Source organism: Amblyraja radiata, chromosome 3 (assembly GCF_010909765.2).
Source record: "Amblyraja radiata isolate CabotCenter1 chromosome 3, sAmbRad1.1.pri, whole genome shotgun sequence".
Lineage (NCBI taxonomy): Eukaryota > Metazoa > Chordata > Chondrichthyes > Rajiformes > Rajidae > Amblyraja > Amblyraja radiata.
The window spans coordinates 120,428,849-120,443,830 of NC_045958.1; the positions used below are offsets into that span (position 1 = coordinate 120,428,849).

At 50.4% G+C, this 14,982-nt stretch overlaps 1 protein-coding gene across 1 annotated transcript; it reads left to right on the forward strand.

Annotated features, from left to right (window-relative positions):
- The first annotated feature begins 5,002 nt into the window (after positions 1-5,002).
- On the forward strand, positions 5,003-14,951 carry LOC116971602 (ciliogenesis and planar polarity effector 1-like). Its single transcript, XM_033018836.1, has 7 exons — positions 5,003-5,069; positions 7,493-7,725; positions 7,887-7,993; positions 11,570-11,726; positions 11,998-12,101; positions 14,333-14,481; positions 14,917-14,951. Exons 1-7 carry the CDS (start codon positions 5,003-5,005, stop codon positions 14,949-14,951), a joined length of 852 nt encoding a protein of 283 aa, XP_032874727.1.
- Positions 14,952-14,982: the final 31 nt, after the last annotated feature.

The following is a 14,982-nucleotide window of genomic DNA, read 5'->3' on the forward strand; positions in this document are numbered from 1 at the left end:
GATAAGTGTGAGGTGCTACATCTTGGCAGGACAAATCAAAATAGGACGTACATGGTAAATGGTAGCGAATTGAGGAATGCAGTTGAACAGAGAATAGAATAGAATAGAAATAATTTTATTGCCACACAACCAAGGTCGGTGGTATTTGGGTTGCCAGCAGCGGTACAATAATAAAGAACACAACCACATTAAAATTTTACACAAACATCCACCACAGCATTCATCACTGTGGTGGAAGGCACAGAGCTTGGCCAGTCCTCCTCCAGAGGGATATAGGAATAACTGCATAGTCCCCTGAATGTGGAATCTCATGTAAATAGGGTGGTAAAGAAAGCTTTTGGTGTGCTGGCCTTTATAAATCAGAGCATTGAGTATAGAAGTGTCTCCGGACCGAACTGGGAGGTAGGGAACTGGAGCTGGAAGCCATGGGTACACGTCTTCCCACCCTGCCCCCTGTAAAGACTCCATCCCCTACTCCCAATTCCTCCGCCTACGCCGCATCTGTTCCCAGGATGAGACATTCCATACCAGGGCATCGGAAATGTCCTCGTTCTTCAGGGAACGGGGATTCCCCTCCGCCACCATAGATGAGGCTCACACCAGGGTCTCATCCATACCCCGTAACACTGCTCTCTCTCCCCATCCCCGCACTCGCAACAAGGGCAGAGTCTCTCTGGTCCTCACCTTTCACCCCACCAGCCGGCAAATACAACACATAATCCTCCGCCATTTCCGCCACCTCCAACGTGACCCCACCACTCGCCACATCTTCCCATCTCCCCCCATGTCTGCCTTCCGCAAAGACCGCTCCCTCCGCAACTCCCTCGTCAATTCTTCCCTTCCCTCCCGCACCACCCCCTCCCCGGGCACTTTCCGTTGCAACCGCAAGAAATGCAACACCTGTCCCTTCACCTCCCCCCTCGACTCCATTCAAGGACCCAAGCAGTCGTTCCAGGTGCGACAAAGGTTCACCTGTATCTCCTCCAACCTCATCTACTGCATCCGCTGCTCTAGATGTCAGCTGATTTACATCGGGGAGGCCAAGCGTAGGTTGGGCGATCGTTTCGCCGAACACCTCCGCTCAGTCCGCAATAACCTACCTGAACACCCGGTGGCTCAGCACTTCAACTCTTGCTCCCATTCCCAATCCGACCTCTCTGTCCTGGGTCTCCTCCATTGCCAGAGTGAGCAACAGCGGAAATTGGAGGAACAGCACCTCATATTCCGTCTGGGGACCTTGCGTCCGTATGGCATTAACATTGAATTCTCCCAATTTTGCTAGCCCTTGCTGTCTCCTCCCCTTCCTTAACCCTCTAGCTGTCTCCTCCCACCCTCCCATCCGCCCGCCCTCGGGCTCCTCCTCCTCCTCCCCTTTTCCTTCTTTCTCCCCCCCCCACCCCCCAACAGTCTGAAGAAGGGTTTCGGCCCGAAACGTCGCCTATTTCCTTCGCTCCATAGATGCTGCTACACCCGCTGAGTTTCCCCAGCAATTTTGTGTACCATTGAGTATAGAAGTTGGGATGTAATGTTAAAATTGTACAAGGCATTGGTGAGGCTAATTCTGGAGTATGGTGTACAATTCTGGTCGCCAAATTATAGGAAAGATGTCAACAAAATAGAGAGAATATAGAGGAGATTTACTAGAATGTTGCCTGAGTTTCAGCACCTAAGTACAGAGAAAGGTTGAACAAGTTAGGTATTTATTCTTTGGAGCACAGAAGGTTAAGGGGGGACTTGATAGAGGTCATTAAAATTATGAGAGGGATAGACAGAGTTGACATGGATAAGCTTTTTCCATTGAGAGTAGGGAAGATTCAAACAAGAGGACATGATTTGAGAATTAAGGGACAAAAGTTTAGGGGCAACATGAGGGGGAACTTCTTTACTCAGAGAGTGGTAGCAGTGTGGAATGAGCTCCCAGTGGAAGTGGTGATGGCAGGTTTGTTTTTATAATTTAAAAATAAATTGGATAGGTATATGGACTAGATGGGACTAGATGAGAGTAAGTGTTCGGCACGGACTAGAAGGGCCGAGATGGCCTGTTTCCGTGCTGTAATTGTTATATGGTTATATGCAAAAAAGTTACAATGATAAGGGAAACAAGCCACTGATAGCTGTTTGCTAGGTGAGAATGAAATGCTCTTGGAGAACGAAGTGACTTGAGTGGGGGAGGGATGGAGAGAGAGGAAATGCAGGGGTTACTTGAATTTAGAGAAATCAATATTCATACCACTGGGCTGTAAGCTGCCCAAGCGAAATATGAGATGCTGTTCCTCCAATTTATGTTTAACCTCACTCTGACAATGGAGATCTAGGACAGAAAGGTCAGGTTGGGAATGGAAAAGGGAATTAAAGTGTTTAGCCACCGGGAGATCAGATAGGTCCAGGCGAAGGTGTTCAGCGAAACGATCGCCCAGTCTGCGTTTGGTCTCGCCGATGTATAGGAGTCCACATCTTGAACAACAGATACAGTAGATGGGGTTGAAGGAGGTGTAAGTGAACCTCTGCCTAACCTGAAAGGACTGTTGGGGTCCCTGGACAGTCGAGGGAGGAGGTATAGGGACAGGTGTTGCAACTTCTGCAGTTGCTGGGGAAGGTACTTGGGGCGGGGGTGGTTTGGGTGTGAAGGGTTGAGTTAACCAGGGAGTTGTGGAGGGGATGGTCTGTGGGAGGCAGAAAGGGGTGAGATGGGATGATGTGACTAGAGGTGGGATCCCGTTGGAGGTGGCAAAAATGTTGGAAGATTATGTGTTGTATGGGACGGCTGATGGGGTGGAAGATAAGAGCTAAGCGGGACTCTGTCTCTGTTGTGATTAGGGGGAGGGAGAGCAAGACGGAACTGCGGGGTACCGAGGAGACACGAGTGAGAGCCTCATCTATGTTGGAAGAGGTTCCCATTCCCTCAAGAATGAGGACATCACGGATGTCCTGGTCTCACAGTGTTGTACAGTGCTGCCTGTATATGTGGACTGTGGACCTTTGTGTGTTGTCCACCACTGCATGTACGTGTGTGTGTGTGTGTGTGTTGTGCATTACTGTCTGTATTTGTGTACCTGTGTGCCTTGTAGACTGATGCCTGTATTTGTGCACTGTGTGTGTTGTACACCACTGCACGTACCTGTGTGTGTGTGTGTGTGTGTGTGTGTTGTACACTGCTGCCTGCATTTATGTACCTGTTTGTGTGTGTGTTGTGACCTGCTGCCTGTATTTATGTACCTGTGTGTGTGTGTGTGTGTGTTGTACACTGCTGCCTGTATTTGTGTACCTGTTTGTGTGTGTGTTGTGCACTGCTGCCTGTATTTGTGTACCTGTGTGTGTTGTACACCACTGTATGTACTTGTGTGTGTGTGTGTGTTGTACACCACTGCATGTATTTGTGTACCTGTGTGTGTTGTCCACCACTGCATGTACTTGTGTGTGTGTGTGTGTGTGTTGTACACTGCTGCCTGTATTTGTGTGCCTGTGTGTGTTGTACACCACTGCATGTACCTGCTTGTACACTGTACACTGCTGCCTGTATTTGTGTACCTGTGTGTTGTACACTGCTGCCTGTATTTGTGTACCTGTGTGTGTTGTACACCACTGCATGTACCTGTCCCGCTACAGGAGAAGGAGGCGATTCTGCTGTCGGACGTGCAGCGGCTGTGTGTGCTTAGCCTGTCGACGGGCCGGACCCAGCGGAAGATCGGCAAGCTGCAGCCCCTGCTGAAGAACGTGCTCAGTGTGACCACCTCTGCCAACGGTACTCCCTTCACTCACCCCCCCCCCCGCCCCTCCCTCCATCTACTGACCTGCCCTGCACCTCACTGTGTCTGTAGGGAGCATCTGGTCTGTATGGACAGCACCATGCAGACCCTAACTTTCCACTGTACCTCACCACACGTGACAAGAATTAACCCTTAATGGTGGCGCAGCGGTGGACATGGTGCCTTACAGCGCCGGAGACCCAGGTTCCATCCTGACTACGGGTGCTGTCTGTATGGAGTTTGTAAGTTCTCCCCACGACCACATGGGTTTTCTCCAGGATCCCCCGTTTCCTCCCACACTCCAAAGACGCACAGGTTTGTAGGTTAATTGGCTTGGTAAATGTAAATTGTCACTAGTGCGTGTAGGATAAGTGTTAATGTGCTTGGATCGCTGGTGGACGCGGGCTCGGTGGGCTGAAGGGCCTGTTTCCGCAGTTTCTCTAAACTAAACCTACACCAGATTGGTCCCAAGAATGATGGAGTTACGATCGTCTTGTCTCCATGTTGACCATCCAGGAGTGGAAGCTGCTCAGTGATAGTCGTTCACTACTCCTGCGGCCCTGCACTGCTGCTGTCACCTGCACTGCTCCTTTCACCTCCTGCACTACTCCTGTCACGTCCTGCGCTGCTCCTGCTCTGCTCCCACACTGCTCATGTGCTTTTCCAGCCACCTCCTGTAGCACCAGGACAGGGTAGTTGGAACCTGCACTCCCACACTTTTCTCCAGTGCTTTCCGGGGCAATGACTGCAATAGTGACGGCGTGGGTGTTTCCTCCGGGTGCTCCGTTTTCCTCCCACATCCCAAACACGTGCAGGTTAATTGCCCCTCTGTAAAATGCCCCTAATGTGTAGGGAGTGGATGAGAAAGTGGGATAACATAGAACAAGTATGAATGGGTGATCGACGGTTGGTGTGGACTCAGTGGGGAGCAGGGCCTGTTTTTGTGCTGTATCTTTCAAAGTCTCTTGTGTTAATGCTAGAAGAAACTGCAGATGCTGGTTTAAAAAAAAGATAGACACAAAAAGCTGGAGTAACTCAGCGGGACAGGCAGCATCTCTGGAGAGAAGGAATGGGTGACGTTTCTGGTCGAGACTCTGATCTCAGGGCTGAAGAAGGGTCTCAACCCGAATCGTCACCCAATCCTTCTCTCCACAGATGCTGCCTGGCCCGCTGAGTTCCACCAGGACTTTGTGCTGAGCTCCAGATTGCAGCATCTGCAGTTCCTTGGGTCTCCTTCACTGCCCACTGTAGCACCAATGCTGGTGGCGTCTGTGTGGAACGTGTTGGTGATCCCGTGCACAGCCTGGTTGTACAGATACAGGAGTGAGCACAGAACTGTGTGTGTGCACACATGGATCTGCCCAGTGACCCTGCTCTCTCACAGTCGCTCCCTCTCTTGAGTGGCGCAGCGGTAAACCTGCTGCCTTACGGCGCCAGAGACCCGGGTTTGATCTTGACTAAGGGTGCTGTCTGTTCGGAGTTTGTACGTTCCCCATGACCTGTGTGGGTTTTCTTCGGGAAGCTCTGGTTTTCTCCCACACTCCAAAGACATACAGATTTCTGGAGGCTGGAGTGTGGCAGCGCCTAACGGCAGCGGCTCGACTGCAGTCCGTCTGTCTTTTTTTAATTTTTGTCCCGTTAGATGTATGTTTTTTTTTTAATTTTTATTTATTTTTTAGCTGTGTATATGTTGGGGGGTGGGGGAATCCGTTTAATCTCTTCCTTGTACGGGGACCCGACTTTTTCCCTGTCGGGCCTCCGGTGTCGTTAGGCCTAACATCGTGGAGCCGGCAGCGGCCTCCAACCGGAACCAACCTGCGGACTCGCCATCGCGGAGCTGGCCGGCTTCGGAGCGGGGAGAGCTGTGGTGGCGCGCAGCTGTAACCCAACTTCGGAGCTTCGGAGGCTCCGGCCGCAGGCCCGGTGGACAGGAACATCAGGAGCTCGCAGATCCCTGGTGGGAGACCGCTTTTCGGAGCTCCCGCAACAGGAACTTCTCCCTCCGGAATCACAGGGTTTAAATGACTCAGAGCGGGGTCTAACATTGCCGGGCGCGGCTTAAACGGCCACGGGACTTACCATCGCCCGCCGGGGGCTTTAACATCGTGAGCCCCTGTCACCTCAACGCTACAGTTGGACTGCTGGACCGCGGGAGAAGAGATAAGACTTGTATTGTGTTCAGTTTTAGTCACCCTGCTAGAGGATGGATCTCATAGAGTCATTGACTGATACAGGCCCTTCAGCCCAACTTGCCCTCACCGACCAACATGTCCCAGCTACACTAGTCCCACCTGCCTACGCTTGGTCCATATCTCTCCAATCCCTACACTAGTCCCACCAGCCTGCTCTTGGTCCATATCACTCCAAACGTGTGCTATCCATGTACCTGTCTAACTGTTTCTAAAATGTTTCTAAAACGTCTCAGCTTCAACTACCTCCTCTGGCAGCTTGTCCCATACACCTACCACCCTTTGTGTCAAAAGGTTATCCCTCAGATTCCTATTAAATCTTTTCCCCTTCACCTTGAACATATATCCTCTGGTCCTCGATTCCCCTACTCTGGGCAAGAGGGTCTATGCATCCACCCGATCTATTCCTCTCATGATTTTGTACACCTCTATAAGATCACCCCTCATCCTCCTGCGCTCCAAGGAATAGAGACCCAGCCTAATCAACCTCTCCCTATAGCTCACACCCTCTAGTCCTGGCAACATCCTCGTAAATCTTCTCTGAACCCTTGCAAGCTTGACAATATCTTTCCTGTTGTTAAATTGAAGAGTGCATTGAAGATTTGTGAGGATGTTGCCAGAACTCAAGGGCCTGAGCTACAGGGAGGACAAAGGACATTTATTTTCACATACACCAATTGGTGTAGTGAAATTTGACTTGCCATGCAGCACACAAATAAAGATAAGACTCAACATTAAAGAATTTAATGTTGAGTCTTATCTTTAACAACAGAATTTAACAGGGAGAGGTTGAGCAGGCTAGAACCTTATTCTTTGCAGCACAGGAGGTGATCTTATAGAGGTGTATAAAATCATGAGGGGAATAGATTGGGTGAATGCACAGAGTCTTTCACCCAGAGTCGGGGAATCAAGAACCAGAGGACATAGGTTTAAGATGAGAGGGAAAGGTTTAATAGGAACCTGAGGGATAAAGTTTTCATACAGAGGCTGGTGGGTGTATGGAACGAGCTGCTACAGGAGGTAGTTGAGGCAGAGGGAATCACTGCAACATGTTCAGCACAGATATTGTAGGCTGAGGACCTGTACCTGTTCTATGTTATATGTACAATACTAATATTTAACAGACACTTGGACACACATGGGAAAGGGTGAGTGGGATATAGGACAGGCACAGGCATATTGCTTAGATGAGTTCATGTTCATAAGTGATTGGAGCAGAATTGGGTCATTCGGCTCATCAACTCTACTCTGCCGTTCAATCATGGCTGATCTATCTCTCCTAATCATATTCTCCATCCTTCTTCCCATAAACCCCGACACCCGTACTAATCAAGAATCAGTCAATCTCTGCCATAATTATCCATTGACGGCCCCTATGGACGGCTGCGGCAATGAATTCCACAGATTCACCACCCTCCGACTGAAGAAATTCCTCCTCATCTCCTTCCTAAAGATGGGATGGGACATATTGACCAGCATGGATGAGCTGGGCTGAAGGGCTGTTTCCGTGCTGTGTGACTCCACGCCTCTCTGACCCCTCCTCTCCCTCTCTGCCAGACTCCACTGTGAAGCTGTCCTTGTTTGTGTCCAACGATGGAAAGCGGGTTCTCCTGCTCGCTCAGGTAGGAGCGGCGTTCCTTTGGGAGAGCCTGGAGGAGCAGGATCTGCCTTCGGTCCCCGGAGCCCGGCTGGGTGGACGGTGGGCGGAGGTGCTACCTGATGGCCAGGCCAGTCTTCCCCAGGGTGAGGACATGGAGAGTGCTGTCCATGCCGTCTTTGTCGCCGATGAGGTGAGTCCTGGATCACTGCTCTTATGGGTTATGGGGAGAAGGCAGGAGAATGGGGTTGAGAGGGAAAGATGGACTTGCCATAATTGAATGGCGGAGTAGACTTAATGGGACGAGTGAACTAATTGTGCTGCTATCACATAAACTGATATATTTGTGTGCAGGTGCTGGGCGACTGCTGCCTGGCCTGTTTTGCCTTCATCTCTGGGGAAGCTCTGGTGCTGACCACTGTGAGGCTGCATTGGTTTGAACAGGTTGAACGCTGCATCAGGTATGGTGTTTGCTCGCTGTAGTGAACGTGTGTTGGTGAACACGAGTGTGTAAATGTACTACTAATATGCTGTTCACTGGCCCTTTGCCCACTGTAGTGTATGTGTGTTGGTGAACACGTGTGTGTGTGTGTGTGTACCAGTGACCATATACTGTGACATGTCAGGATGTCTGCTTGCTGATACATCCATGATGTTGTGGGTGAGTGTTAGAGCCACAGAACTATATAACCCGGCCCTTCGGCCCAACCCATTCTTGCTGAGCTGGTTGCCTAACCAAACCAGTCCAGTGTGCCTAATTTTGCCCGTGTTGTTCTAAACCTTTCCTATCCATGTACCTGTCCAAATATTGTTTAACTATTATTGTACCCGCCTCCACTAGTGCCTCTAGTGGTGAACAATAGGTACAATAATATTCGGAGCCTCGGAGGCTTGGCCGCAGGCCCAGTGGACGACATCGTCAGGAGCCCGCAGATCACAGGTTGGTGACCTGTTTTTCCGGAGCTCCCGCAACAACAGCTTCGTCCGCTGGGCTGGAGGGCGGCAGCTTCGGCAGCTTCGACCGCCCCGGGTCGCGGTGTTTGAACCGGCCCGCTCGCGGAGCTCGGATTCAGCCGCGGGACTTACTTACCATCACCCGGCGGGGTCACAACATCGGAAGCCCGGATCGCCTCAACGCAGAGGGAGAACATGGAGGGAAGAGACAAGGACTTTTGCCTTCCATCACAGTGAGGAGGTGCCTGGTGGACGGACACACTGTGGTGGATGTTAAATTTGTGTTTATTGTGTGTTTTTGTTATTTTATTCTATGTATGACTGCAGGCACGAAATTTCGTTCAGACCATAAGATACTTATGCTTATACTTATAGGGTGGCACGCTGGCGCCACGGTAGAGTTGCTGCCGTAAGCGCTAGAGAACCGGGTTCCATCCTGACCACGGGTGCTGTCTACACGGAGTTTGCACATTCTCCCCGTGGGTTTTCTCCGGGTACTCCAATTTGCTCTCACATTGAAAAGACATGCAGTTGTATAGGTTAATTGGCTTCTGTAAAAGGGTGTGGGATCGAACGAGTGTACATGTGATGGATTGTCAGCATAGACTCGATGGGCCGATGGGCCTTTTCCATTCTGTATCTCTAAACCTAAAATTAAAAACTAAAAATCCTGGCAGCTCGTTCCGTACACCCACCACCCTCTGAGCTTGTTACATTTTGGCATGTTATTGAGGCATTTGATAAAGTCCCTCATGACAGGCTGATCCAGAAGAGTTACATGCATGGGATTAACAGTGACTTGGTCACATGGATTCTGAACTGGCTTACTGATAGGATTGTGGTGGAAGGATAATATTCAGGCTTGAGGTCTGTGACCAGTGGAGTTCCGCAGGGATCTGTACTGGGTCCTCTGCTGTTTGTGATTATATATAAACGTAGATGGGTTGCTTAGTAAGTGTGCAGATGACACTAAGATTGCTGGGGTCGCAGGCTGAGGAAGGCTGTCAACATATACAGCAGGATATAGATCAGCTACAGAAATGTGTGGAGAAATTGCAGATGGAGTTTAATCCGAGCTAGTGTAAGGTGTTGCACTTTGAGAGGTCGAATATAAGGGGAAAGTAATGATTAGACTCTTAACAGCATTGATGTGCAGAGGAATCTTGGGGTCCTCATCCATAACTCTCTGAAAATGGCTGTGCAAGTAAATAGTGGTAATGAAGGCATGTGGTATGCTTGCTTTAATAAGTCAAGCCATTGAGCAGGATACAGCTTTATAGATCTTTGGTTAGGCTGTATTTGGAATATTACGTGTAGTTCTGGTCACCCCATTACAGAAACAACTAGACTAAGTGGGACCCGTTGGGTCCTAGCATCACATGGTCACCAACGCTGATCACCAACGCAATATTCCACCTCTCCACCAATTCAAATACTGCTCGCCAGTGGGGCGGGGGGGGCTGTCTGTTGCGCTAGTAGGGGTGTTGCGGGCCGAAGGTACTGGTTTCCAGAGGGCTAGTATAGACATTGTGGGCCGTATGGATGCTTGGGCAGGCATCCAACTGTTGCAACGATTTTAAAAGCCAAGCCAAGGCAAACAATTGGGCTGCAGCCACCAGACAACCAATATTCATTTTGTGAACACAAACTTGTTTAAAAAAAGGCGAGGCAAACAATTGGGCTGCAGACACCCGACAACCAAAATTCACTTTGTGAACACAAACTTTTTTAAAAGGGCTGCAGCCACTTTACAGCCGCATCGAGGGGACTTACCTTGGAATAGACGTGCCTGCAGTGTTATTCGCAGCTCAGAGAGCCGTGAGCCGTGACCCTCTCGCGTCCTGGGTCTGGCAGAGACTGAGTGAGGCACGACACTTCCTGGTTTTATAGTCCCTCCCCCTGCCACCAGCGGGGGCAGCAGAGAGAATGGGGAATTTTGTAAAAACATTAATATCTCTCTCATTTTTAATCGACAGAAAAAATTCTCCGCACTCATATGGCGGAGGTGGGCTCGGAGCGAGGTGGCCAAAAATGACGGCCGTAGGTGGCGGCTTTCTCTCGGAAATCGCAGCACAGTTGGCCAAAAGCGGTCAAGATCAGAGATTTGGAGATTTTGGAGTGGGTGCAGAGGAGGTTTACTAGAATGATGGATAGACACAAAAAGCTGGAGTAACTCAGCGGGACAGGCAGCATCTCTGGAGAGAAGGAATAGGTGCCATTTCTGGTCGAGACCCTTCTTCAGACTGGTGTCTGGATTAGAGGGTATTAACTACAAGAAGGGGTTGGACAGACTAATGGGCCTGTCCCATTGTACGAGCTAACTCAAGAGCTCTCCCGAGTTTAAAAAAAAATCAACTCATGGAAGCACGTAGAATGTACATAGCGGGTACATCGGAGCTCGGGACGTCTCTTTGCGGCTCGTAACGCTAATGGCAGGTACTCGGGAAACACGGTAAGCTCCGGAAGACTCGTGAAGATTTTCAAAATGGTGAAAAATGTCCACGAGAGCCCCGAGTACCTACGAGCGGCTATTACTGTAATTCTCAGAGTTCAAATCAGGGGAAACTCGGGAGAACTCTTGAATTAGCTCCTACAGTGGGACAGCCCCATTAGATTGCTTTCTCTGGTACGCCGGAGGCTGAGGGGAGATCTGATAGACGTATATAAAATTCTGAGGCATAGATAGGGTAGACAGTCAGACCCTTTTTCCCAGGGTGGGAAAATCAAGTTCTAGAGTGCACAAATTTAAGGTGAGAGGGGCAAAGTTTAAAGGAGATGCGTGGGGTACATTTTTTACACAGAAGGCGGTGGTAGCCTGCTACATGGTGCCAGGGATGGTGGTGGAAGCAGATACGATAGTGGTGTTTAAGAAACTTTTGGATAGGCACATGGATATGCAGGGAATGGAGAGATATTGATATGTGCAGGCAGATAAGAGTTGGTCTTGGCATCATGTTTGCACAGACATATGGGCCGAACAACCTGTTCCTGTGCTGTCCTGTTGCACGTTCTACGTGTGTAAGTGCGTGTTCACAATTGTGTGTGTGTGTGCCTCTGGGTCACGCCTGCCTCCTTCCTTCCAGGGCGGCCCCGTTGTGGGTGCAGTGGGCGACACAGACGCAGCTTCTGGGGGAGCTGGTCCCCGCCTGCCAACCGGTGAAGTCACGAGGGGCACTGCTGGCAGCGTTCACCACCGACGGCTCACTCCTTGCCCTGGCTATCAATCAGATCAACCCCAAGGTACCCTCTCCATGCCCACGCTCCTGCTCAACAGCACTCTGTATGTATGTGTCTGTGAGTCTGAGTGTGTGCATGGTTGTGTGTGTGTGTGTGTGTGTGTATGATTGTGTGTGAGTGAGTGCATAAGTGTGTGTGTGCGTATGAGTGGGTGTTTGTGCGTGTATGAGTGTGTGCATGCGTGTCTGCATGCCTGTATGTGTGTGTGTACACAGCCCCGGAGCTGGTGTCGGGGTTACCGCTGCCCACTGCCTGTCGTCTCTCCTGTTCACAGGCCACCCAGGTGCTGTTTGTGAAGCCAATGAGCCGTGTGACTGTGTCGACCAGTCTGCAGGGATGTGGCAGCACCGCCCGCCCTGTGCCAGCCTCGTCTGCCAGGTAGGTGAGGGATGGGACCGCTGGCACTGCCCACAACTCTCCAGTGGATGTAGTGTATCTAGACTTTCGGAAAGCCTTTGATAAGGTCCCGCACGGGAGACTGGTGACTAAAATTAGAGCGCATGGTATTGGGGGTAGGGTATTGACATGGATAGAAAATTGGTTGGCAGACAGAAGAGTAGGAGTGAACGGGTCCTTTTCAGAATGGCAGGCAGTGGCGAGTGGAGCGCTGCAAGGCTCGGTGTTGGAGCCGCAACTGTTTACCATATATATTAATGATTTGTAAGAAGGAATTAGGAGCAACACTAGCAAGTTTGCGGATGACACAAAGCTGGGTGTCAGTGGGAACTGTGAAGAGGATATTAGGAGGTTGCAGGGTGACCTGGACAGGTTGAGTGAGTGGGCAGATGTGTGGCAGATGCAGTATAATATAGATCAATGTGAGGTTATCCACTTTGGCGGCAAAAACAAGGGGGCAGATTATTATCTCAATGGGGTTAGGTTAGGTAAGGGGGAGGCGCAGCGAGACCTGGGTGTCCTTGTACACCGGTCACTGAAAGTTGGCTTACAGGTACAGCAGGCAGTGAAGAAAGCTAATGGAATGTTGGCCTTCATAACAAGAAGATTTCAGTATAGGAGTAAAGAGGTTCTTTTGCAATTGTAAAAGTGCTCTGGTGAGACCACATCTGGAGTATTGTGTACAGTTTTGGTCTCCTAATTTGAGGAAGGACATCCTTGTGATTGAAGCAGTGCAGCGTAGGTTCACGAGATTGATCCCTGGGATGGCGGGACTGTCATATGATGAAAGATTGAAAAGACTAGGCTTGTATTCACTGGAGTTTAGAAAGATGAAGGGAATCTTATAGAAACATATAAAATTATAAATGGACTGGACTGGACATATAAAATTATAAATGGCAGGAAAAATGTTCCCAATGTTGGGCGAGTCCAGAACCAGGGGGCCACAGTTTTAGAATAAAGGGGAGGTCATTTAAGACTGAGGTGAGAAAAAACTTTTTAACCCAGAGAGTTGTGAATTTATGGAATTCCCTGCCACAGTGGGCAGTGGAGGCCAAGTCACTGGATGGATTTAAGAGAGAGTTAGATAGAGCTCTAGGGAATAGTAGAGTCAAGGCATATGGGGAGAAGGCAGGCACAGGTTATTGATAGGGGACGATCAGCCATGATCACAATGAATGGCGGTGCTGGCTCGAAGGGCCGAATGGCCTCCTCCTGCACCTAGTTTCTATGTAATCTATGTAATTCTATGTACCCTGCCCAATGTGGGTGAGCCTGGTGCATCAGGTAGGTGAGGGATGGGACCATTGGCACTGCCCACACCTCACCCTGTGCCCTGCCCAGTGCAGGAGAGTGTGGTGTACCAAGTAGGTGAGGAGTGGGACCACTGCCAGTGTGTCCTTGCCCAGTGTGGGTGAGAGTGTACCAGGTATGTGAGGGGTGGGCACACTGGCACTGCCACACCTCACCCTGTGCCCTGCCCAGTGTGGGCGCACTGAGACTGGGCTCAATGGAGGAGGTGCTGAGGTAGGAATGGAGCAGACTGCTCTCCCAGCGCTCCTGAATCAGCCTCAGCACCAACTCACCCCACACCACCAGCACCACAGCATGCCTGTGGCTGTAACACCGCCAGGGTGTCGCTGTAATGTGAGGGGAGGCCAGGAGGATGTGGACCGCTGACATGTGGAATAGGTGGGAGGGGGAATATGGTCAGAGAGTTGTACAGCACTGGAGCAGCCACTTCGGCCCGCAATGTCCGTGCCTAACACAATTGCCATTAAACTGATCTCCTCTGTCTGCATGTGATCCATATCCCTCCGTTCCTTGCATATCCATGTGCCTGTATAAAAGCCTCTTAAACACCACTATTATATCTGCCTTCACTTCCACCCCTGGCAGCATGTTCCAAGCTCCCACCTCCCTCTGTGTAAAACAAACTTGCCCTGAACATCTCCTTTAAACTTTGCCTCTTTCACCTTAAACCTGCGCTCTCTAGTCTTTGACATTTCCACCCTGGGAAAAGGTTCTGGCTATCTACTCTATCTTTAGGCTTTAGAGATACAAGGTGGAAACAGACCTATGGCCCACCGAGTCCGTGCCAGCTAGCAATCACCACTATGGCTATGGCTCTATGCCTATGACTCTATAACTCTGGCTATGACTCTATGGCTCCATGAGTGATGCTGATGTCTCTGTGCTGGCTCCACCTGCAGGTCCTACTGGGTGGCTGGGGTGAGCTGGACCCCAGACGGCCTCTTCCTGGCGTGCATGCTGCAACGCGGAGCCTTGCTGATGCTGTCCCGTCTCGGCGAGCTGGTGACGCTCACCACCTCTGGCTGCTCCGTGGAGTTTGGTCTTTGGAGTGTGGGAGGAAACTGGAGTCCCTGGAAAAAACCCACGCTATTAAAGGGAGGACATACAAACTCAATACAGACATCACCCATCACCCAGGATCAAATTCAGCTCTCTAGCGCTGTAAAGCAGCAGCTCCACTGTTGTGCCACCCTGCTGCCGTAATGTTATGGGCTAAAAGGCTAATGTAGAAAATCATAGAGGAATAGACGGGAGAGACACACAGAGTCTCATGCCCAGAGTAGGGGAATTGACAACCACAGGACATGGGTTTAAGGTGGGGGGGGGGGGGCGCAGGCAGTTGGGACTAGTGTAAATGGGACATGTTGGTCGACGCGGGCAAGTTGGGCAGAAGGGCCTGTTTCCCCACTGTATAACCCTATGACTCCTAGGCTCCATGGCTCTATGACTCTGACTATGGCTATGGCTCTATGACTCTTATGAGCCTATGACTATGGCTATGACACTGAGACTCTATGACTATGGCTATGACACTATGACTCTAGGGCTA